The sequence below is a fragment of the Theobroma cacao genome, chromosome 7 (genome assembly GCF_000208745.1).
Source record: "Theobroma cacao cultivar B97-61/B2 chromosome 7, Criollo_cocoa_genome_V2, whole genome shotgun sequence".
Lineage (NCBI taxonomy): Eukaryota > Viridiplantae > Streptophyta > Magnoliopsida > Malvales > Malvaceae > Theobroma > Theobroma cacao.
In genome coordinates, this window is record NC_030856.1 from 1,103,871 (window position 1) to 1,127,296 (window position 23,426).

Sequence of the window (23,426 nt, forward strand, 5' to 3'; positions counted from 1 at the left end):
CGCTGAATCAAAGATTTTGCTTATATATATATATATATATATGTAGAGGAACTGAGCTTTGCTTAGTAAACTCCATGTGCTTAAACTATCCAGTTGCCAACTTGGCTTAACCTTGGACCATGTTGAGAAGAACACTAACTGGCCATTACCAATGGAGCCAAAACTTTCCTATAATTTCAGTTGTTCATAATAAAAGACTTGTTCTTTTCAAATTTTATTCATAATTTAGCCTTCTGATAGTATTCGGTTGGATTGGTGTTTTTGTAATGCCAAATTCAAGTCTTTTCTTTTCTCAGTTCAGGGTAGAGACGGCTACCTCTAAGAACTTTAGTATAAGGAGAGAATTGTAATTCTAAAATCAATGGGGAATGTTTTGTCATTTCTGCTTCTCTCACTTCCCACTTGCAGCGAGCAAAATCTTTCCTTCACCAACTCGACTTCTCTCAAAAGCCCCTCTTGAAGTAATGAAGAGACCACCCTTCCATGGGAATTCTCTTCATCCCAATAAAACCTGAAACTCCCTTCTTTTTCTCTTTCTCCTTTTTCCATATTTTGTTTAAACAAGTTTCAATCTTTTTTCTCTCCTTATTTTTTTGTAGATTATTGAATTATTCTTGTTGATGAGAATGGCACTTGAATCCTCAATTCTCACCCAACCCACTTTCTTTTCTTCAAGAAAGTGCTCGTCTCTCATGTTTTTTAATCAAAATTTGAAGTACCCATCAAAGTTTTTATCCAAAACTAATCACTACCCAGCTCCTATTATCTCCAGTTTTCCCAATCCCGAGGTTTTCAAAGCCTTTGGATTGCGAAAAAATGGTATTTTTGGAAGTCAAGCACGTCTGGGATTGTTAGGCGAAGGCAATGAAGATGTGGGAAATAATCAGAATCTGATTTTGGTGAAAAGGGGGATTTTGGTAGTAATGGTTTGCAGTGTATTCGTCTTTGGTTGTAAACGAGTGTTTGCTGTCGAGGGAGTGGTTAATGCTGGGTATGGGGTGATTGGGCAGTGCATATTGTTGTTGAGGAATGCTTGGCCTAAGTTATCTATGCTTCTTAAAGTATTCAAGGAGCAAGGTGTGGTTTTGACAGCGCTTCTGGGCCTGTCTGCCTTCTTCTCAATGGCAGAGACTGCTATAACTACATTATGGCCTTGGAAGGTATTGATTTCTTTGACCCAGGACTGGATAGCTTTTATACTTATTGAATGCATGTTTTTGGTCGCTCAATGATGGAAATCAGAAAGCAAGTATACAGATTGTTGCAAATTGGAAAGAATGTAGTTGCTTTGGTCAATTTATAATGCAGTCTTTGGAATATTCTCTTTTTCCTGATTGTTGTGCAAATTTCTTTGGTGAGTTGATATATTGGCTTGAATTAATACAAGTTTAATTTTGATTCACCATGTTAACTTTCAGTATAAATTCGATGCTGTATTATTAGTTTATGGTGGATTGCATTTGAACATATAATTTCTTATAGATGTGAGCTCAATCATAGTAACTTATAAAAAGGAAACAAATTGTTAGTGGTGCACACAAGAGGAGAAATATCATGGAGGAGAAAAGATAGAATGTAGAAACACATTAGAGTGAAAAGGGAGAAGAAAGTGAGAGAAAACAGAGAGACAGAGAGAGAGAGTAGAGAAAGACAAGCAACTTATAGGATAAGCCATAGATAACAACATCATGAAGTGTGTATTATTTCAACCATTAAACCCTAATTCTACACTAGTTATTTAGTATTGCATTTTGGTAAAGGGAAAAACAAATCTTTTGAAGTATAGATTGCACTTTAACTTTTAAGTTAGAGAAGGTTGAAGTAGAAATATCTGACACAAGTTTTCTTGAAATCCGTTTTTCATTTGATGTTAACCTGTGTTAGGTACGTGAGCTGGCTGAAAAAGAGTCTGAAGATGGTGTCTTCAAAATGCTTCGTAGTGATGTAACTCGATTTCTCACAACCATTCTTATTGGCACCACGTACTTCTCATTACCTTGATATATTCCAGTTCCATTTTTTTTAGATTAAGCTTGAAAGTATTTCTTATCGTAGATTCTATTTCTGTTCTTAGTGTGGTCAATATTGGAGCAACTGCCCTAGTCACAGATGCCGCAACGGCAATATTTGGGGAAGCTGGTGTTAGTGCGGCAACTGGAGTAATGACCGTATGTGTCAATATCCTGTTCTTTGATTTGTTTTGGGGGGTGTGTGTAGCATGCCTGCACTTATTTGTGTCTTGCTCATATAATGAATTTATATTAAGTCAGTAAAATAATTAATCAGTTAATTTGTTGTAGGTCTGGACATGAATATAGACCTACTTCATGCAATAAATATGAAAACCAGTTAACTCTTCTAGAATGGTGCTAGGTTGCTATATTGCTTCTCACTGAGATCACTCCAAAGAGTATAGCTGTTCACAATCCCACAGAAGTTGCCAGATTTGTGGTAAGTTTATTCTTTTCTTCCCCAATAATTTGGGTCTTCAAATTTCACTGTCAGCCAGATGTGTGTTAAAACTGCATAGTTTTTCTTTTTCCCTATGTTTCATGCTATATGCTTCATGGCTCTCTTGGGACTTTGGCAAAGTTATCATTACCATTTCCAAATTGGCTAACTAATTGTGGTTGCAATGTTTGTAGGTCAGGCCAGTGGCATGGCTTTCTGTAATACTATATCCAGTAGGAAGAGTTGTCACATATCTCTCAATGGGAATGCTCAAAATTCTTGGTCTAAAAGGAAAAAGGTGAAGAAAATAATCACCTATATTTAATCTGTCTGGAGCTTCTAAGTCATCATGCATTTTCAGTTTTGTTTGTTTCCAATGGTTTGTCAAATTTTCAACATATGCCATCATTCTATTATATGCTTTTTGAATGCCTCAATGCCTTGTGTCTTTATTTTAGCGAACCTTATGTTACTGAAGATGAATTGAAGCTAATGTTACGAGGGGCAGAGTTGAGTGGAGCAATAGAGGAGGAGGAGCAGGTAACCATATATATCACATATGTCATAAGTTCATATGTTATAACACCGATTGAGCATTTGATTAACACATAATATTTGATATGCGGTGTAAATTTTCTATTACCTTCTGTTCTATAGCCCTAGAGCAGTGTGTTCCATATGCACCCAAATTGAAAATTTCTTCATTGCTTCCCCTTTTTGTATGTTTGTACATGTGTATGTTGTGTGTAGCCCACCTGCATGCTCTGACCCTACTAAGGGGTTTTCAGATAAGTTTTCTTGATGGATTAAAGAGAAGACATTAAGGAGAAATAACTGGTAGCCATAAACAAAAATTTGACTTCATTGAGGTGCCTGAAGATGAAATGATTCGAGAAGCAGTAGATCCTTCATGGCTTTATCAGTACCCAGTTTATTGCATATGGTAAACAAGTAGTTTTATGCCAAAATAGATTCTTAAAACCCTTCTCTATTAAGCCAAAGCTCACAATGATTATGTTATTTCCCCCAATAGCTCAGGCTTAGCTATCTGGTACAATGCCAATGTCCAGGCATCCTCTTGTGATTGCTCCCTATTGTCCATGTTTATACTTTACTATTGGCATAAATCCAATTGAATCACTTCCTCTTTCTTTGTCTATGGTTCTGCTGCTCTTATTGTTGGAATCCTTCGCAGGATATGATTGAAAATGTGTTAGAGATAAAAGATACTCATGTTAGAGAGGTGATGACACCTCTTGTTGATGTGGTTGCAATTGATGCAAGCTCAACTCTTGTTGAGTTCCACAATCTGTGGTTGACTCATCAATATTCAAGGTAGATAATCTTAGTAATTCATCTCTTAGGTTCTTTTTTCCTTAAATTGACATGCTAAGAAATTTGTTGACATGTTTGCAGGGTGCCTGTTTTTGAGCAGCGTGTTGACAATATAGTGGGTATTGCATATGCTATGGATCTACTAGATTATGTTCCAAAGGTCAGACATTTTCTACTCTCGGTGTTGTTTCCTATCATCTGTAAGACTTTGCTTATTAATGTATGCAACAATATCATAGTGTGCAGAATTATAATCTATTTGATTTTGAAGGGTGAACTGCTAGAAAGTACTACTGTGGGAGATATGGCTCACAAACCCGCATACTTTGTGCCTGGTAAGTTTTAAACTTATCTTCTTCGGTTGATTTCATGCTTTGAGTTAATGTGTGGCTGAATTTTACCTTTCTATCTCAGTATTCATTAGGCCAAATGGCAGCTGTTACTTCAGTTTATAACCATTGTTAACATGTTCATTGTAGATTCAATGTCAGTCTGGAATCTTCTTAGAGAGTTTCGCATCAGGAAGGTTCACATGGCTGTTGTTCTTAATGAATATGGTGGAACTGTTGGAGTATGTGCTATGCTTAATTCAGAATGATATTGAACTTAGATTTATATTCTTAAATGATTTTTTACCTGTCAAAGAGCCTCAAAGTGAGATGGATTTATTTTTTTTTAAATGCACTTTTCGTGGATTTAAGGTGTTATGTGGAAGCACTCCCATAGCATAGTTGATAGCATGTTTCTATGCCCGCTTAAAACAGCATCATTGATTTGTATGGCATAACTTTAACTGATTTGGCATACAACATTAATATGGGATTGAACACGGAAAAGTTTGCCTGCAGTTGAAAGTTGAATGAGCTGTCAAATATTCCAAAATCCCTTCATCTCTTGTTACAAATTCGTCGGGAGTGAAGTCTTAGCAAACCCGAGAGACAACAACTGATATGCACTTATATTCCAACCCCACCCCAGCCCCCACCCCCCCCGCCCCCCCCAAAAAAAAAAAAAATATTTTCAATCACCCACTCTATGTTCTTTTATCTCATTGTTTTAATGTTGGAACAGATAGTTACCTTAGAAGATGTGGTTGAGGAGATTGTTGGTGAAATTTTTGACGAAAATGACTCAAAAGTAAGGCTTACTACATCTTTGATGACTTTATCAATGACATAGTTCTTCTGCTTCAGACTTCATATTCCTAATTATTTAGGTTTAGTCAAAATGCTGCTTTTCATTACACCATAGACTTTATTCCTAATTATTTAGATTTTACTGGTTCTTATGTTTACCCTTCAATCTCTTATCTATTTTCTGGGTTTTTGATCATCATTATAAGTATGTTAGCATTGCATGTCTTCACTTTTGTAAGATTTGGTGACCGAATGAGGATCAAGTAATACTATGTCATGATTATGCTATCAATAGATGTGTGGACCTTAATAGCTGTGAACTTTATTTTCAAGTTTCTGTGGTCTTAATTATGTTTATTTTTGCCTGCTATAACAGGAGGAAATCCAGAAGAAAACTGGCTATATTGTTATGCGAGCAGAGGGAATCTTTGACGTTGATGCTAACACATCTATCGATCAACTTTCTGAAGATCTAAATATCAAAATGCCTGAGGTATGTTACTTGTATTACTCAGTGTTATTGATATAAGCCCTCAATATAAGTTTTCGTTCTACTTGCAAGTTTCTGCATGTATAGTTGAAATGGTCATGAATATGCATTCAGGTGTTAAAATAGAGTGTCCTTTGTTAATATCTATACTAGAGAGAACTATCAATTGGACCTTACCTCACAGTATGAAGAACTGGATCCACATATAAAGTGTCTGTTTGTCAATTATACAGGTATTGTCAACATTTTTTTTTCTTTTGCTGTTTTATAGGAACATCAATATGAGACAGTGTCAGGTTTTGTATGCGAGGCATTTGGATATATCCCGAGGACGGGTGAGAGTATTAAGGTAGTCCTTGAAAAGGAAAATCAAGAAGAAGATGATGGGAATTCCGAAGCTGGATCTGATCGTCAAGATTTGAAGGACAGGCATCAAATTTATAAACTTGAGGTATGGTTCAAACCTTTTTGCCATATGCAATTATATTGCATAACGTTGGTGTTGAATAATGTAATATTTATCTGAGTGCTTTATAATGTCACTATTTAGGGAGTGTAGTCCGACACATACTGAATGAAAGCAGTTTAGAATTTATGACATCTGGATTATGGATGAATTAGAATCTCTGAACCAAGTATTCAACATTTGAAGTGTCAAACATTTAGTTATTGGAATTATAATGAACTTTGGTCACTATGATATTATCCTTTTACATCAGGGTCTTCTAGCGTAATGGCTACAGTGAAGTGATCCATCTCCTGTTTTTTCCAGTGAAATCACTCAAATGTTGATATTCTTATGAAATATTATGAGACTGAATGTTATACTTGGCCAAAATGAAAAGAATTCTACACCTTTGAGAAAATGTCCATAAAACATATGTTACATAAAGGAGTAAGCACCAGATGAAATTCACTAAAACCACTGGGAAGGAAACACCACTAAGCACTCACTGTGGCATCTCTTTTTCAAATTACTGCTGCTGCACATGACAGCCAATTGAATGCTGTATTTTACTAATGCAAGAGTTCCTTGCATTCGTATTTTCTTTTCAAAGGCTAACTTAAGTTTGTTACATAAAGACAGCTTTTCTGTCTGAGTTTTCTTAGGATTCAAATTTTAATGGATCTTCCTGCAAATATTTCATCAATCTGACGAACATAAGATGAGGCCAAAACTTGATCAACTATATGACTAACACATTAATGCGGGCAACTTGTCTTTGATGCAGATATTAGCAGGAAATGCTCGAAAAGTGAGTGCTGTTCGGTTTGAACGGATAAACAATGAGGAAGCACTATTAGATGCCACAGCAGTAACTCCGATGATTCCAAAATTAATGAAGAAGAAATGGAGCAGTGAAGAAGACTCGAATAATGGTAACCATGATGAAGATACACTTGAAAAGAGGCAAGAGGATGATCTCTCCGATTACTATGTAATTTCTGATTATAAAGAGGATAATGAGAGTCCCAGTGAACAGTAGTTACATTACAATATTTGTTCTCTCTTTTCCCCCCTGAACTCCCCCTTTTTCCACCTCCCAATTTCTTACAGCTCCATAAGAAGAGGTATAAGACTAGAAAAACGGAAGAAAGAAACAAGAATATGAGATAGACTACCATTGTACAATTGTTTCAGAGATGAAGTGAGGTGTCAACATCTGAATCGTTAAAGGTAGATGCATGAATGGCAGTAACTCTTGGCTGTAAATTTGACAAAACCGGAGTCTCGATAACCTGTTGCTGAGTATGCATGCTCTGCATGCTAGATTCCCTGTAGAGAGATACTTGGAGAGGTCTTCTTGACTGAAGGGTCAATTCAGAATGGAAAAACGTTTGGGATACCTCGTAAGGTGTAGCTGGATTGATCCGCTCTGCTTCAGAGAGCAGCCGTAAGACCTCTCTCTCCTGCCTCATTTCCTTCACTCTCTGCAACTGTTTGAACCTCTCTTGCAAGAGGGCGATGGATGAATGAACAGCTGGGTCACTCTGCCTACCCATCATAAAATGAACTGGTGCCGGTCTATGGTACTTGGAAGAATGGCCTATAACGTGGTCTGAGGTTGTTATATTCCTATATATAGGATATTGGTAAGCTTTGAAATCAATGATATATTTCAATGTAAGCCCTTTAATTTGATTCTCAATGATGTAAAAGAAAAAGGTAGAATCGGCAGCTGAGATACAAAATCCAAGGAGGCAGAGTTATGTGGTAATGTGTTGAGGTAAAAGTACATGATAGGGAGGAAAGGGTCGGAAATAAAATCCAAATTGGGGTGGAATGTAGCATTTGGAATGGTTTCTTTTGCAGAATAAAAGGATGGTTGATGCTTTGTCGGCTTGTTGCCAAGCGCTATTGGCCTTTCGAGAAGAGGGTGCCCCTTTTTTGGTGGGGGATTTGGTGGGATCTTATATTGTTCACCTTTCAACATTCCCTTTTCACTTTTGTGGAGAGCAAAAAGAGAATGGAGATTGAGGATGTCGAAGCAGGACAAGAGTTGGAACAGGGAATATATTTTGGACTCCCTCTCTCTCTCTCTCTCTCTCTCTCTTCCCTACTANTCCTCCTCTCTCTCTCTCTCTCTCTCTCTTTCCACATTCTGTTTTGTCATCAAGTTGTTGGATAGAAATGGCATGGAAGGAGAAAGCTGTAGTTATTGGATTCGTTTTATGACTCTTCTTGTTCGAACACTTTTGTCTTTGAACTTAATTGTTGGAAGAGTGGGCGCAAGCTGAAAAGCAGCCTACCCAATCCTAGATATCTCATGGACTTTGGCAAAGTATCTAGCTTTAGCCAAGCAAAATCGCTGAAATGGAGGAATGAGTGGTGCAACTTCCTTGAAGCTTTCTTCTTGTCTGAGACCTCAAATATCAGTGGTGATAGTGTTGGCAAACAGTGTAATCCATGTCAATAATCTGTTAACAAAATCATGGCTTATGCATAAGGGTCTATGCACAAAACCATGGGTTTCAAATTGTTTAAGAATATATTAACAAAAAAAAAGGAACTTGGGAGATGGTGATCAAAACATAGGTTTTGCCATATTGTTCCAACTAAAGCAGGCTATTAATAATCTCAAAGTGAAGAATTACTACCTCAAGCTAACAAATTAATTGCCCAAAATCAGGAGGAGGAACAATTAATGCTTTAGGAATAAATAAAATAACCTGTTTGCCATGTTGGACTCACTAGGAAATCTAGCACTATAAGGTTGTTGGGCCAACAGCTTTCCAGCAATTGGATAAAGAGCCTGTAAATGTCCTGATTTTGAGTCCTTGTTGGAAGGCAACTTCACTGTAAAAGTCTTTAACTTATATAAATATTTCATAATCATATGTCAAATTTCATATAAAAAAATGATGAACATTTCTGTTTACTGTCAAATTGTTCCATTTTTAGCTGCTGATCACTCATTTTGTTTAACACATGTAATTGATGGCAATAGCAAAGAAAAGTAATTTCAATTGGCTTAAGTCTGCTAGGCAGTTGTGCCTGAACCATCTTTTAAATGTAAACTTCATTAAAGCAGAAAGAGAATTACTGGTTTCAATCATGTGCTGACCTGTTGGTTTAATTGCTCTTGTCCTTGGATGATAACATTATAAAATGAACCTTATCACTCTATATTTCTGGACAAAGCAATCATTCCTTGAGAATATGAAGGTAAGCTGCTTATTTCTGGCTACTTTCTTGCTATTGTTTCAATTGAAATTAGAATCTGGGTTGTTATATCAAAATTGTTGGAATATGAATCGGGTCAAGTGGATGGAAATCGTATTTCTTTGCCTGTTTGGATGTGAAACATGATTTCATTTGATGCTGCAGCAAAAGATTGTTATCAAGGTATCAATGCACTGTGACAAATGCCGGACCAAGGCCCTGAAGATTGCTGCTGCAGCAGATGGTATGTTTGTAGTCTACCAATTAATTTCAACAATCGAAATTAAGGAATAATTCTTTTATTTTTTTCTTAATGGCATGTAGGTGTGATATCAGTGGAATTGCAGGGTCCAGAGAAAGATAAACTGATGATAGTTGGAGATGGGATTGATGCAGCCTGCTTGACTTGGTACTTGAGAAAAAAGCTTTCCCATGCAAGCTTAGAGATGGTGGAAGAAGTGAAGGACAAAAAGGTGGAAGAGAAGAAAGATGCAGGTGAAAAAGATGGAGAGAAGAAAGAGCCAAAATCACCCACAACTCTAGTTTTATGCTGTCCACAGCCTCAGCTGGAATATTTTGCAGTGGTCACTGAGCCCAATCCAGGCCCTTGCACTATATTGTAATGATAGAATAGACAGACCCCAAACGGCATCATCACCTTAAGGTCTCATGCCTTCATCCTTACTTCCAACTTCTCATTGTTTCTTAACAGCAGTAACTCAACAGGTTTGATTCTGTCGGGTGCTGAGACCCCTGCAGATTTCTATGTTCACTTGTTTCATCTTAAGTATTCACCATAGTTTCCTTACCCACCATAACAATTGAGAATAAGATCGATGTCTGTTAAGATTAAGATCATTTTTATCATCAGAATCATCAGTTCTTGTGGCTCCAAACAACAAAAAGTTTAAAATTTTCCATACCAGTAGCATTCAGTCCATATTACCATGAGATTTTTCTTCCCATTTTTCATGATTTCATCGCTATAAATCAATGAGTAATAACAGGAACAAGTTTGTTACGGTATGAACCATCCAATGCCTTCTTCTGCAAGTACATGCATACATTGGGAAGGATGCCAGATTGACTTGGAAAAGTAAGCTTGCATTGATGATGGCATGGCCTACAGAGTTTAAGGAACTTACTGTAAGTACTTGTGTCTACCTGTCTACGTACAAATAATGTCAGCTGCATCACATGGAAATTGTCCTTGTACAGAAAGAGGAGAGAAGTACTTGTACAGATGATGCCAATTTATTAGATTAAGAACTGTGAAAATTAAGACAAGAAATATGCCACTATCCTTAGACGAATATGATTTCATGAATCTGTTTCGAAAGCAAATTGAACAAATAAATCGTTCAAAAAATTAACTCACAACGAGTAATTACCCTGTTTTCCTGAATAGTTACAACAGTTGAAATCTCCTGACATATTATTAAGTCCTGTCACGAAATAAACAAACTGATGAAGCTTTTCATTATGGGATTTCAAGCAAATGATTGGGGTTTAAATTTGTTTCCCAGAGAGGCGGTTGAGTGCAGTCAATTCATACCATACCAAAAAGCTTCAGAGTCAATATAGAATAACAATGAGTTTCAGAAAAGAAACACAGAGGTTTTTGTCCTGTCAGGCACTAAAAAACAAAGACATGGAGGCATGTGGGTCTGTTCCTTTCCTGAATATACTGAATTCAGAGAATTTGGGTGCTTAGGTACATGGAAAATGATACTTATAACACACACTTACGCCAAATACAGGAAAATTTGAATCCTGCTGATTATTTTCTAGGAACAATATCATTTTCTTTCATGTAAAAAAGGGTAATTAGTTTACTTTAGCCCTAGCAACTATAAGAATCTTGGACTTATAGTAGGATTCAGTTTCGTAATTTCTAATAACTACAATCTCAAATGTCGTAAAAAGTTTCAGATTCAAATTCTCTTATTTAAAAATTTACGGTGAATCGAAGCAAATTAATATTAAATTTAGAACAAGAAAAATTATCATTATAAAAAAAATTTTTTACTAAAAAAAACTAATTTAATATGAAAACGGTCCATATTGACTCCATAATTATCATTTAAATGAAACCATCAAAGTCTGGAAATGTGATGAAATAGTGCATGATGACTCCTCCATCAACTCCCATAATATCTGGGTAGTTGATCTTTCTCTTAAATCCAAACACGTGATTGTGGAAACTCCTAACTGGTTTTGGACTTGATTAAGTTTCCTTCCAAGTCTTTGTTGTTGACTTGATTCTTTTTTTATAATTTTGTTCCAACGGTTGACTTAACTGCTCTTTAATGGATTAAAGAACACTAAGAAACAGAAAGGAAAGTTGCACAATAGAATTCAATGGATTTGATCACCAACTCAACCCTTCAAAATTTAAAGATAATTAATTATTACTTTAATCTCGACTCCATTCACACTGAATCGATCATAATAGTGGCAACAGGTATGGTACCCGTTATGTTCAAAATACCTATATCTTTTAGATCATAATACCGATCATACACCATCTTTTAGATGGAATATGAAAAGAATAAGGTCTATCTCTTACAATAAAATTAACATCTGCAACAAATGGGGTTTTATCACTTGGGGTAGCTATATTAGCACGACAACCCGATAATGACCTTAATACGGAACTAATCTAATCATTAATATCATATGTACTAAATTATTAATACCCTTACCATTTATATAGTATCAGGATCATTTTGAATCTTTCTTTATATGTTAATTAATCCATGTAACCTTAATTCGGAAATATGATCAAGTTGTACATGTGCACAAACTTCTTCAAGACCTTAAACGCGTACAAATTACTATTAATATAAGACTTAATTATTGACTTAATGATATTATTGCTATACTTAATAGTTGACCTCAGTGTTTAACATATAGTTTATACCAAAGTGTGAACTGTGATTGATGTTTGCCTTCCCTTTGAAAAATGAATCCAGTTGAAAGTGCCTAATTTAATCACAGGTTATAGCTAATTAATTAGTCTCCACGTTTCTCCATTTTCACACTTAAATCAGTGTTGACTTCATTAATTTAATGCTTAATCCAACCAATTCTTCTGAAATTTTAACTTAATGACATAATATGACATAATGTTGATTACGTCAAAAACCCAATGTTTATATATTACTAATTTTTTTTACTAAGAAAAAAAATTATTAATATATCGCAGGCCATGCAACAGTTGAGGCAAGGGAAAAGCAAATCCTGACGTATTAGTCTGAACATGCAATGGGTTTGGTTTATTGATTTGGTCAAGCTATTCACACTAATGGTTTTACCTGTAAGCTTTTAGAATATTTAATTCCACCGTTAAACAAAACTGATCAATTACAACAATAATTGACTTTTACACAGGTAATCCAATGAGAAGATTAAGCTAAGCTGTGAGTTGGTGTTTGGCTTGGTCTGATAGGGCAGTTCTCCCCGTTGAACCCATGAAAGGTGGATCACTAACTTAATCCTTAAACTTCCATTAAAGGGGAATTAAGAAAAAGAAAGTAGATAGTGGTATTAGTCATGTGCTGGTTTAGATTAGTATGCAACCTTGGATCCGATGAAAATTATATAAAGAACCATGGCTGGTGCTTATGCAGTCAGCTATATATTGGAAAACCTGTTAAACCCTTCTTGAACAAAGCAACATTCCTTTCGGGGTGCTAGAAAATATGAAGGTAAGCTGCATTGTAACAACTTATTTTTCTTGGTACACTTGTTTCAATGAAAATCAAACATGGAATCTCACAACATTTTTTTTTTGGAAAAAAAGAATGTTCTTCATATGCTGTAATGGCTGCATTTATCTTTTTTTTTTTTTTTTTCTATCTTCTCCAACATTCACTTATTTCAGACATAGAGCAATTTTGGTTCTGTGGTAAAACCTGATGTGGTGTTTTTGCTTTAATTGTGCAGCAAAAGATAATTATTAAGGTGTCAATGCATTGCAGCAAATGCAGGACAAAGGCCATGAAGATAGCTTCTGTGGCAGATGGTGTGTAGCTTCCAAAATCAAGTTGATATGATTGTGAATTTCAACAAAATAAACAAACAGAGAGAGATGAATTCTAGATACTGATATGTTTTTGAAAATTTTTGTGATGGAACAGGAGTGACATCTGTGGCTTTACATGGACCCGAAAGAGATAAACTGATCATAGTGGGAGATGGGGTTGATGCAGCATGTTTGACCAGCTCCTTGAGGAAGAAGCTTTGTCATGCAAGCTTAGAAATAGTAGAAGAAGTGAAGGAGAAAAAACCAGAACAACCCAAACCACCCACTCCAATTTTATATTGTCCACAACCACAACCCCAGCCCCAGTTTGAATATTTTACAGTGGTTTCTGAGCCCCCTCCAGGTCCTTGTACTATCATGTGAAACAAAAGACTCACTTTCCTTCTCCAAATCTGTTTTATGCCAAGAGGAGCCTTTTACCAAATCGGTTTAAGACTTTTAATGCTATTCATGCTTTGGTGTTTCAATAAAACCCATTTTTCAAAAAAACAAAAAATGTGAAACAAAAGACTCCAATGCCATATGACCAATGAAGTTTTAGCAGTTGTAACTCCTTTGGCCTGCACCCAAACTTCTAGTTGTTTCCTCATTTGTAGTTCTTCAGCATATTGCAATTATATTGATCTTGCTAATTAGTCTAGTAGATTAGCTTGTGCCATGTATTTAAAGTTTTAGAACTATTTGATACCATACTATTAATCTCTCTCCTCTGAGTGTTATATATATATATATATATATATATATATAAAATATTTTTTCTGCCTTCTCCCAGTTAATTTGATCATAGGAGACTTGGGACCTTGTTTTAGTGGTAAAATTCAAGCATTGATTGAATTTTAGATGAAGCAGGGGCATCAATTTTTTTTTAAGATGAAGGTAATTACTTCATTATAGTAACAGACTAATAAAAATCAGAAACCAAAATGCAACAGCTATCCATTCTGCGTAATTGTAATGCAAGGAACATCATAACTTTAAAATATATTCCAAAACCAAATGTATTGGGTATTTGCAATTGTTCAGGAACTTTGCAAGATTGTTCCTCAGCTCCTGCATCAAGCAAAAATATCTGGGGAGTTGAATTTGCTCTATAATGCAAGCAGCATCCACTCCATGGACTCTAAAACCTCTCTCCAATTTCGCCATCAATGCCTCATTCTGCAAGGGATGTATCCATTGGAAGGATGCCAGAAGGACTTGGAGCTGTATGCTGAATTCAAAAATAATAATAACAATAATAATAAAGAAAGAAGACCACCTTCGTGGCTTAAGAACATATGGCAATTAACTGCTAAAAAAGTCAGCAAGTCACATGGAGATGAAGAGGGAGAGACAGAGAGTGTTGCGTGTATTGATTAATCCAGGAAATTATTTAGAAAACAGTAACATAGTAAGGAAGTCAAATTATATTAATAATGTGGAATTATAACACATGCATGCATGCTCCGGCTCACCATTCTGTCTAGTTGTTTTTAAGATTCCTCTCCAAACTATAGAAATTCCTAGAGACAAAGAATCTAAGATCCATATATCAGTACTATGATTTGAAAAAATATTGGCCTTAGATTTATTTGAATGTGGATTAATCACCCTAAGATGTAGTGGAGAGGATACTTTCACTCTATATATAGTCTATTAGGGCCGGGCCTTGGGTGAAGCCACCCAAGCAAGGGTTTTAGGCCTCCATTTTGGAGAGGTCCCAATTTTAGGAAAGATTTATAATTTTATAATAATTATAATATAATTAATTATATTAAAAATATATAAAAATAAAAAAATAAAAAAATAAAAAAAAATTAATAAAATTATTTGTTCTTTCACTTTTTTAATTATGTGCTTAATAAATATCAATTTTCTATTATTTCTATATTTCTAGAATGCTATTAATTCTTAATTATATTCTCTTATTTCCAATAAACTAATAGTCATATATATTTAATAATCTCCAATAACTATTTTTTCTCACTTATTGCTCTTATTTTCAATCAACGTATTTAATGATTTCCAACAGCTATTTTTTTCTATATATAAAATCAATTATTTTTTTTCAATGTATAATATCTACTTTTGAAATCTTCCTTTCTCATTTGTTTTTTCTTCCTTTAACGCTAATTTTTCTCCAAATAATACACAACAAGTTTATTTTTTTATTATTTTTATAAAGCTGTGAGCTTCATTTGAAATAATATTGCCTTAATGTTGAATGTTTCTTAAAATATAATAACTATTTTACTATTGATGGTTTAAATTTATTTTAAAGTTAAAAATTTTAAAAGAAATTATACAGGAAGAAAACGGTCCAATTGACATACTTAATCATATAAGAAGACTCGATTCTTTTTCAAATGCATATATTGCTTTAGAATAATGTTAACAATTCCAGTCAGTGTTACTTCAGGAGAAAGAAGTTTTTTAAAACTAAAATTAATAAAATCTTATTTAAGATCAACAATAGCTCAAGAAAAATTAAATGGATTGGTTATATTATCAATTGAAAAAGAAATTTTAGAAAAAATTGATTATAAAAGTTTAATTAAAAATTTTGCATCTCAAAAAGTTAGAAGAATAAAATTTTAATACAAAAAGCCCCATTTGAATATTTCACTTTAGGCTTTTGAACTTATTAGGCTGCCCCTGTAGTCTATATATGATCAAAGTATGAAATGCAAGAATTAGTTTTGGAAAAAATGACAATTCAATAAAAAAGATAGAGAAAGATTTGTGACCTTTAGTTAGTTGTGGACCATATTTAGTCATTACGATTGTCGTCGTTAATTTCAATTTTCAAATATTCTTTGTGCCGGTCCGTTGCTGCCATTCAAAATTTTTATTTTTTTCTCCTGAATGAATGCATTGGATCAATGTGGAGGAATGTGTCCTTGAAATCTTTTGAGAATGGAATTAGACTAAAAAATAAAAATCTTAGCATAATATTTTTAAAAATTTTAAACAATTTAAGAAAATTCTAAAAAATCTTTATTCTTTTATTGTGGTCATCATGTCACATTAATATACCATGTCAATATCAATAAAAGAATAACCCTTTATTTAAAAATTTTTGAATATTTTAAGTGATTTTGTAGATATTATGTGAGAATTCTTTTATTCGACGAAAGCTAAGAAGTGCTTGAGTAAAATTATTATTATTATTAAATGTGAAGAAACTCAAAGTCTTCAAAAGTAGTCCCTGTCAATGCCAAGAAGAATATCTTAAATGTCAACAGAAGCTATAAATGGTGAAGAAAAAATAGATTGAATTATATTCCACTACGAAGCCTTTCATTTTCTCAGCTAACCCGATGAGTTCACACCAACCAATTTCCACCTCAGCCACAAGCTCTTTGTTCTGGTTTAAATCCATGTTCTTCTAAGAGCTAAGATGCATATCAGATTCATGCACACTAGATCCTCTTCATTTCAAAGTTATTTGGTTTAGTCTTTTTAGCAGTTTGTATCCTGAGCTTTGAGGCCAAGATTTTTTAGTCTCCAAGCTCAAGGCATCCTTTCCCTGTTAAAAGATCTTCTTGTAAAATGTCAAATAAAGAAGCTAAAGCACACTCATTGTTGTTCATGTTCATGTTTTTATTCGTACTAAATTTTAGCTTGTCTCAGGTTGATGATCTCGAGCTCCTCTTATCCTTCAAATCCTCAATCAATGATCCGTCTGGCTTCCTCTCCAACTGGAATTCCTCTACCCCATTGTGCATGTGGCATGGAATCACTTGCAATAATTTTTCTAGGGTAAAGGTAATTGATCTCGTTAAGAAAAATATTTCTGGGATAATTTCATCTTCGATTTTTCATTTGGTAGAGATTGAGACTATCAATCTTTCAAACAACCAACTCTTAGGTGAAATTCCCAAAGACTTGGCTTCTTCTGTGTCACTTCTATATCTTAATTTTAGTAACAACCACTTGACCGGTGAAGTTCCAAAATTTTCATTTTCATTGGAAATATTGGATCTCTGGGGTAACTTGCTTTCTGGAAAAATTCCATCACAAATTGGAGCATGCTCGAATCTACAAGAACTTGATCTTGGTGGCAATAATTTGGAAGGGAGAATTCCGAGCTGCATATCAAATATCAGCAGGTTGCAAATCTTGACTCTTGCTTGTAACAAATTGGTTGGCCGAATTCCACGTGCATTAACCAAAATGAAGAGCTTGAAGTGGATATCCTTTGGCTATAACAACTTTTCTGGCGAAATTCCACAAGAACTTGTTGGTTTAGTTTCTTTGAGTTTTCTTGATCTTGCCTACAACAATCTTAGTGGACAAATTCCATCTTCACTCGGAAACCTCACCAATCTACAACACCTCTTGCTCTTCGGTAACAAGCTTACAGGTTTGCTTCCTCGATCCATTTTTGGTCTCAAAAAGCTTATTGAAATTGATCTTAGTGATAATTATTTATTTGGTGAGATTCCAGAACTCATAATTAAGTTACAGAGCTTGGAGATTCTTTATCTTTTCTTGAACGACTTTACTGGAAAAATTCCAAATGCTCTAGCATCTTTGCCTCGTCTTCATGTGATTAATCTTTCTTCAAACAGCTTGATTGGAGAAATTCCTTCTTTGATCTGCAATCTAACTTCCATCGTAGTTATTGGCCTAGCTGATAACAACTTAAGTGGAATAATTCCACCATGTCCGGGAAACATCAGCAAAAGTCTTACAGTCTTAGATTTGTGGAAGAATAGTGTTCATGGACCCATCCTCGAAACATTCGGTCAGGACTGTGGGTTGAGAAACCTCAACTTCCATGGCAATAAATTGGAAGGGTCCCTACCACGATCCTTGGCCAATTGTAGAAACCTAGAATTGGTGGACATTGGTAACAACAAGTTAAATGGCAGTTTCCCCTATTGGCTGTATACTCTGCCAGAATTACAAGTTCTTGGTTTACGGTCAAACAAATTGCGTGGTGTCTTACACAGTTCCAAGACCAGCCATCCCTTTCCCAAGTTACGGATTCTTGACCTTGCTAACAATGAATTCACTGGTCCTTTGCCCAAAGGCATAATAAAAAACATGAAAGCCATGATTAATCTCAAAGAACAACAAAGTTCTTCTCAATATATGCGTGGAATATATTATCCTTATTATTTCAATTTAACGGTGAAAGGATTTTACATTAAACTTTATGAAACCACAACAACATTCGCAAGCATTGATCTCTCAAATAATAACTTTCATGGAGAGATTCCAAGTGTTATTGGAAAGCTGAGTTCACTTAGAGGGCTCAATCTTTCGCATAACAGCCTTAGTGGTCATATCCCTACATCAATGGGAAATTTGACTAGTCTCGAATGGTTAGACCTCTCTTCAAACATGCTCACTGGGCAAATTCCTAGCAAGTTGATAGACATGACATTTCTTACCTTCTTAAATCTTTCAAATAACCAACTCACAGGACCAATTCCTCAAGGCAAACAGTTCAATACATTTGAAAATGGCTCATACGAAGGAAACTTGGCACTATGTGGCTTTCCATTGTTGAAAGCTTGCAACAATGATGGAAGAAAACAATCTCCATCATTCTTGAAAGAGGCAGATGACTCAGAGACCAAGATCAATTTCGGCTGGAAAGTTGTGTTGATAGGCTATGGATGCGGACTAATATTTGGAGTTGTTGTGGGATATGTTACATTCAAAAATGGTGAACCAAAATGGTTTGTGACATTGTATCACGTCAAATATCATGGAAAGGGAAGAAGATGACTTCCGAAGTTATTGCAACATGTGTATCTCTGTGTTCAGTTCCAATTGTTTGTTATGGACATGTCTTTGTATTTCGCTATAAGTATTTGTATTTAGCTATAAGCATTAGTAATTGCTGTCATAAAATAGCCATGTGTTTCATCAGCAAACACATGGCAGTGAAGTGTGGTTGCTGCTTTTGCTTAATGCATGACTTCTCTTGCAATTTGCTTTTGAATGTATTGATTAATCCAGGAATTTATTTAGAAAACTCTATACATAGTAAGGAAGTCAAATTATCATAGTACCGTGGAATGATAACACATGCATGCTCAAACTCCGAACTATAGAAAATCCTAAAGAGAAAGAATCTGAGATCCTTATCTAGAAAGAATCAATACTATGATATAGCAATTTAGACAAAGATCAGAATCATCATTCATCCATAGATCTGCGAGGATTTTTTTCTATGATAAAGCGTTCTTAAAGTCAAGTATAGAGAGACAATTTGCCTGCAGATATCCAAAAGGGAAAATTAGACAGAATTTGCAGCAAAACTTTTGGCAAAATGAATTCACTAGCGTAATCTATGGTCTTTCCGATCTTGGGATAAAAAAATAATTTTGTCATCCACCTTTTGAAATTTCTGGCAAATGCTGTGGTGTAAAAACATTAGAATGTGGAACATGAACCAAACCTGAGGCAATTTAGAATAAATTAAAACACAAAAAGCAAGTCATTAAATCCTGTTATCATGTTTATGAATACTTAAATCAACCATTATGCTTTTCCACTAAATAAGACTCCATTTGCCTTTGCAGGAAAGTGCCTAATCTTCTTCTTTTTACCTTCATCTCTCCTTGTGCATTTCTTAAATCTTCTATTTTTTATGAGATGACAGAGATGTGAGATTAATTATGTGGGATAAAAAAAGATTATAGCAATCTAAGTGCAAGTAAGAAGACTTAACGTATTGAATCAGGGTCAAAAAGGCTATCTAAGTGCAACCTGCAATGCTCCAAACCCGATCACCCCACTTATGGGCGAATCTGCTGTATATCAAGATCTGTTTCAATTCATTACTTTTAATTATTTATTTATATATCCTTCATCAGGTGTTGGAAATTAACTGGAAACTTCTACAAGTTAATAATTATCGATTAATACCAAACATTGAATTTCATTTTGATCAAAGGTATATAATATTAACCCTAAAATTCAATTTCGTGTTATTAAGATACAAGTGAAGCAATTAAGTTTCATTTAGTTTATATTTTTACTGTTTATCTTTTATCTTTTATTCATTTTGTATCAAAAACATGCAATTCGTTTTTCACGCGTTATCATGGGTTTCTCAATGTAATCTCTTCTCTATAAAACAAACGTTCAAGAGTCTCCACCACCATCTCTATACACTCAAAATCTGCCTCTTCCCACCCTAATATCATCATCTCAATAGTTCAGAAAACTCTTTGCTCTAATTTAAATCCATGTTCAGATTCATGCACACGGGATCCTCTTCATTTCAAAGTTTTTTGGTTTAGTCTTTCAAGCAGTTTGGTATCTTGAGCTCTGAGGCCAAGATTATTGGTCTTGGATTAATAGTATTTAGTCTGCAAGCTCAAGGCATCCTTTACCTGTTCAAAAATCTTCTTATAAAATGTTAAATAAAAGAGCTAAAGCACACTTGTTGTTGTTCATGTTCATGTTTTTACTAATACTAAATTTTAGCTTGTCTCAGGGTGATGAACTCAAGCTGCTCTTATCCTTCAAATCATCAATCAATGATCCCTCTAGTTTCCTCTCCAACTGGAATTCCTCTACCCCATTGTGCCTATGGCATGGAATCAGTTGCAACAATTTTTCTAGGGTAAAGGTAATTGAACTCATTGAAAAAAATATTTCTGGGATAATTTCATCTTCAATCTTTCATTTGCCAGAGATTGAAAGTATCAATCTTTCAACTAATCGATTCTCTGGAGAAATTCCCAGTGACTTGGTTTTTTCTGTGTTTCTTCGATATCTTAATCTTAGTAACAATCATTTGACGGGTGGAGTTCCAAACTGTTCAATATCATTAGAAATTTTGGATATCGGAAATAACTTGTTTTCAGGTAACATTCCACCTCAAATTGGAGTATGCTCAAATCTAAAAGAACTTCATCTTGAAGGCAATAACTTGGTGGGGAGAATTCCAAGCTCCATATCAAATATCAGCAGTTTGCAAATCTTAACTCTTGCTTGTAACGAATTGATTGGCCAAATTCCACATGCATTAAGCAAAATGAAGAGCTTGAAGTGGATTTACTTTGGGCATAACAATCTTTCCGGTGCAATTCCAAGAGAACTTTTTAATTTAGTTTCTTTGAATCATCTTGATCTTGTCGACAACAATCTCAGTGGACAAATTCCATCCTCACTTGGAAACCTCACCAATCTTCAATATCTCTTCCTCTACGAAAACAAGCTTACAGGTTTGCTTCCTCGATCCATTTTTGGCCTCAAAAAGCTTGTTGAACTTGATCTTAGTTATAATCATTTATCGGGTGAGATTCCAGAACTCATAATTGAGTTGAAGAGTTTGGAGATTCTTCATCTTTCCTCCAACAACTTATTGGTAAAATTCCAAATGCTCTAGCATTTTTGCCTTGTCTTCAACTTGTTCGTCTTTCACTAAATAGCTTGACTGGAGAGATTCCTTCTTTGATCTGTAAGATAAGTTCCATCGAAGTTCTAAACTTAGCTGATAACAACTTAAGTGGAACCATTTCACCATGTCTGGGAAACTTTAGCAACCGTCTTTCGATCTTAGATTTACAGAGCAATAGTTTTCATGGAACCATCCTTGAAACTTTTCGTGAGGACTGCGGATTGAGGAATATCAACTTCAATGGAAACAAATTGGAAGGGTCTTTACCACGATCCTTGGCCAATTGTAAAAACTTGGAAATGATGGATGTTGGTGACAACAAGATAAATGGTACATTCCCTTATTGGCTGTATACTCTGCCAGAATTACAAGTTCTTGTTTTACGGTCAAACAAATTACACGGTGTCTTACAAAGTTCCAAGATCATCCATCCCTTTCCCAAGTTACGAATTCTTGACCTTTCTAACAATGACTTCACTGGTCCTTTGCCCAAAGGTATAATAAAGAACTTGAAGGCCATGATGAATCTCAGTGAACAGCAAAGTTCTTTACAATATATGCAAGGAAGATACTATTATTATCATGTCAACTTGACAGTGAAAGGATTTTACAGTGAATTTCCTGAAATCTCAAAAACATTGACAAGCATTGATCTGTCAAATAATAACTTTCATGGGGAGATTCCAAGTGTTATTGGAAAGCTCCGTTCACTTAGAGGTCTCAATCTTTCTCATAACAGCCTTGGCAGTCAAATCCCTACATCAATGGGAAATTTGACCAGTTTGGAATGGTTAGACCTCTCCTCAAACAAGCTCACTGGGCAAATTCCTAATGAATTGACAGATATGACATTTCTTGCCTTCTTGAATGTTTCACATAACCGACTCACCGGACCAATTCCTCAAGGCAAACAGTTCTCTACACTTGAAAATGGCTCATATGAAGGAAACTTGGCACTATGCGGCTTTCCATTGTCAAAGGCTTGCAACAACGATGGCAGAAAACAATCATCTCCATCATTCTTGAAAGAGGCAGATGACTCAGAGTCCAAGATCAGTTTTGGCTGGAAAATTGTGTTGATGGGCTACGGATGCGGACTGATATTTGGAGCCGTCATTGGATATGTTACGTTCAGGAATGGTGAACCAAAATGGTTTGTGACATTGTTTCGAGTGAAATATCATTGAAAGGGAAGAAGATGCTCACGGAACTAGTCAATGTAGATGACTTTGGAAGTTTATTGTAACATGTGTTTCTCTGAGCTCAGTTCTAGTTGTTTTCTATCCATGGTCTAGAATTCATGGACAGGTCTTTGTGTTTTGTTGTAAGTATTAATAATTGATGTAAAAAATTAGCCATGTGTTTCATCGGCAAATACATGGCAGTGAAGTGTGGTTGCTGCTTTTGCTTAATGCATGACTTCTCTTGCAATTTGCTAATTTTGAATGTATTGATTAATCCAGGAATTTATTTAGAAAACTGTTTGCATATTAAGGAAGGCATATTATAATAGTACTGTGGAATAATAACACATACATGCTCCTGCTCCCAACTACAGAAAATCCTGAAAACAAAGAATCTGAGAACTTTTTTTTTTTTTTTAAAGCAAGAATCTGAGAACCTTAGCTAGAAAGAATCAGTAATATGATTCAGCAATCAAGACGAGATCAGTATTATCATTCATCCATTGTCTGCTGGGACTTTTTTCTATGATTAAGCGTCCTGATGGTTAATACATTATAGATATAGGAAGCAAAAGAACGAATTTGTAAAATAAATCTGTCATCAACTTCCTCGGTGCTAAGTTTTAAGTGCAAACAATCATCCACCTTTTGAAATCTCTGGCAAATGCTGTGATATATAGCCATTAGAACGTGGAATATGAACAAAAATGGACCTGAGGCAATTTAGAATAAAGTCAATTTATAAATACTTAAATCCCCACTAAGTGC

At 35.0% G+C, this 23,426-nt stretch overlaps 5 protein-coding genes across 7 annotated transcripts; all 5 read left to right on the forward strand.

Annotated features, from left to right (window-relative positions):
• LOC18593341 (putative DUF21 domain-containing protein At3g13070, chloroplastic) lies at positions 359 to 7,112 on the forward strand. Of its 2 annotated transcripts, XM_018125163.1 has the most exons (14): positions 359 to 1,160; positions 1,885 to 1,982; positions 2,075 to 2,168; positions 2,374 to 2,451; positions 2,646 to 2,749; positions 2,910 to 2,991; positions 3,647 to 3,786; positions 3,868 to 3,946; positions 4,058 to 4,121; positions 4,266 to 4,357; positions 4,858 to 4,923; positions 5,299 to 5,415; positions 5,684 to 5,863; positions 6,645 to 7,112. In XM_018125163.1, exons 1-14 carry the CDS (start codon positions 621 to 623, stop codon positions 6,897 to 6,899), a joined length of 1,989 nt encoding a protein of 662 aa, XP_017980652.1. In that variant the 5' UTR covers positions 359 to 620; the 3' UTR covers positions 6,900 to 7,112. The 2 variants fall into 2 exon arrangements, with proteins under 2 accessions (XP_017980652.1, XP_017980653.1); XM_018125164.1 differs by lacking the exon at positions 4,858 to 4,923.
• LOC18593343 lies at positions 9,061 to 10,269 on the forward strand. The gene is made up of 3 exons (XM_018124619.1): positions 9,061 to 9,079; positions 9,242 to 9,320; positions 9,401 to 10,269. The coding sequence occupies exons 1-3, from the start codon at positions 9,074 to 9,076 to the stop codon at positions 9,697 to 9,699; spliced, it is 384 nt and encodes a 127-aa protein (XP_017980108.1). The 5' UTR covers positions 9,061 to 9,073; the 3' UTR covers positions 9,700 to 10,269.
• On the forward strand, positions 12,781 to 13,700 carry LOC108662692. Its single transcript, XM_018124152.1, has 3 exons — positions 12,781 to 12,786; positions 13,025 to 13,103; positions 13,219 to 13,700. The coding sequence occupies exons 1-3, from the start codon at positions 12,781 to 12,783 to the stop codon at positions 13,485 to 13,487; spliced, it is 354 nt and encodes a 117-aa protein (XP_017979641.1). The 3' UTR covers positions 13,488 to 13,700.
• LOC18593344 (probably inactive leucine-rich repeat receptor-like protein kinase At2g25790) lies at positions 16,519 to 19,079 on the forward strand. Of its 2 annotated transcripts, XM_018124116.1 has the most exons (2): positions 16,519 to 17,469; positions 18,538 to 19,079. In XM_018124116.1, exons 1-2 carry the CDS (start codon positions 16,656 to 16,658, stop codon positions 18,843 to 18,845), a joined length of 1,122 nt encoding a protein of 373 aa, XP_017979605.1. In that variant the 5' UTR covers positions 16,519 to 16,655; the 3' UTR covers positions 18,846 to 19,079. The 2 variants fall into 2 exon arrangements, with proteins under 2 accessions (XP_017979605.1, XP_007020580.2); XM_007020518.2 differs by having other exon boundaries at positions 16,519 to 19,079.
• Positions 20,485 to 22,661, forward strand: LOC18593355 (probably inactive leucine-rich repeat receptor-like protein kinase At2g25790). The gene is made up of 2 exons (XM_018124153.1): positions 20,485 to 21,434; positions 21,506 to 22,661. The coding sequence occupies exons 1-2, from the start codon at positions 20,485 to 20,487 to the stop codon at positions 22,659 to 22,661; spliced, it is 2,106 nt and encodes a 701-aa protein (XP_017979642.1).

Bases quoted from the DNA above. Each gene is read 5' to 3' on its own strand.
- LOC18593355 (XM_018124153.1), top strand. From the start codon at position 20,485: ATGTTAAATAAAAGAGCTAAAGCACACTTGTTGTTGTTCATGTTCATG. The intron at 21,435-21,505 runs CTTATTGGTAAA...TTCACTAAATAG, and splicing joins CTTCATCTTTCCTCCAACAA to CTTGACTGGAGAGATTCCTT.
- LOC108662692 (XM_018124152.1), top strand. The intron at 13,104-13,218 runs GTGTGTAGCTTC...GTGATGGAACAG, and splicing joins GATAGCTTCTGTGGCAGATG to GAGTGACATCTGTGGCTTTA.
- LOC18593341 (XM_018125163.1), top strand. From the start codon at position 621: ATGAGAATGGCACTTGAATCCTCAATTCTCACCCAACCCACTTTCTTT. The intron at 2,452-2,645 runs GTAAGTTTATTC...CAATGTTTGTAG, and splicing joins CAGAAGTTGCCAGATTTGTG to GTCAGGCCAGTGGCATGGCT. The intron at 4,122-4,265 runs GTAAGTTTTAAA...TGTTCATTGTAG, and splicing joins ACCCGCATACTTTGTGCCTG to ATTCAATGTCAGTCTGGAAT.
- LOC18593344 (XM_007020518.2), top strand. From the start codon at position 16,656: ATGTCAAATAAAGAAGCTAAAGCACACTCATTGTTGTTCATGTTCATG.
- LOC18593343 (XM_018124619.1), top strand. The intron at 9,321-9,400 runs GTATGTTTGTAG...AATGGCATGTAG, and splicing joins GATTGCTGCTGCAGCAGATG to GTGTGATATCAGTGGAATTG.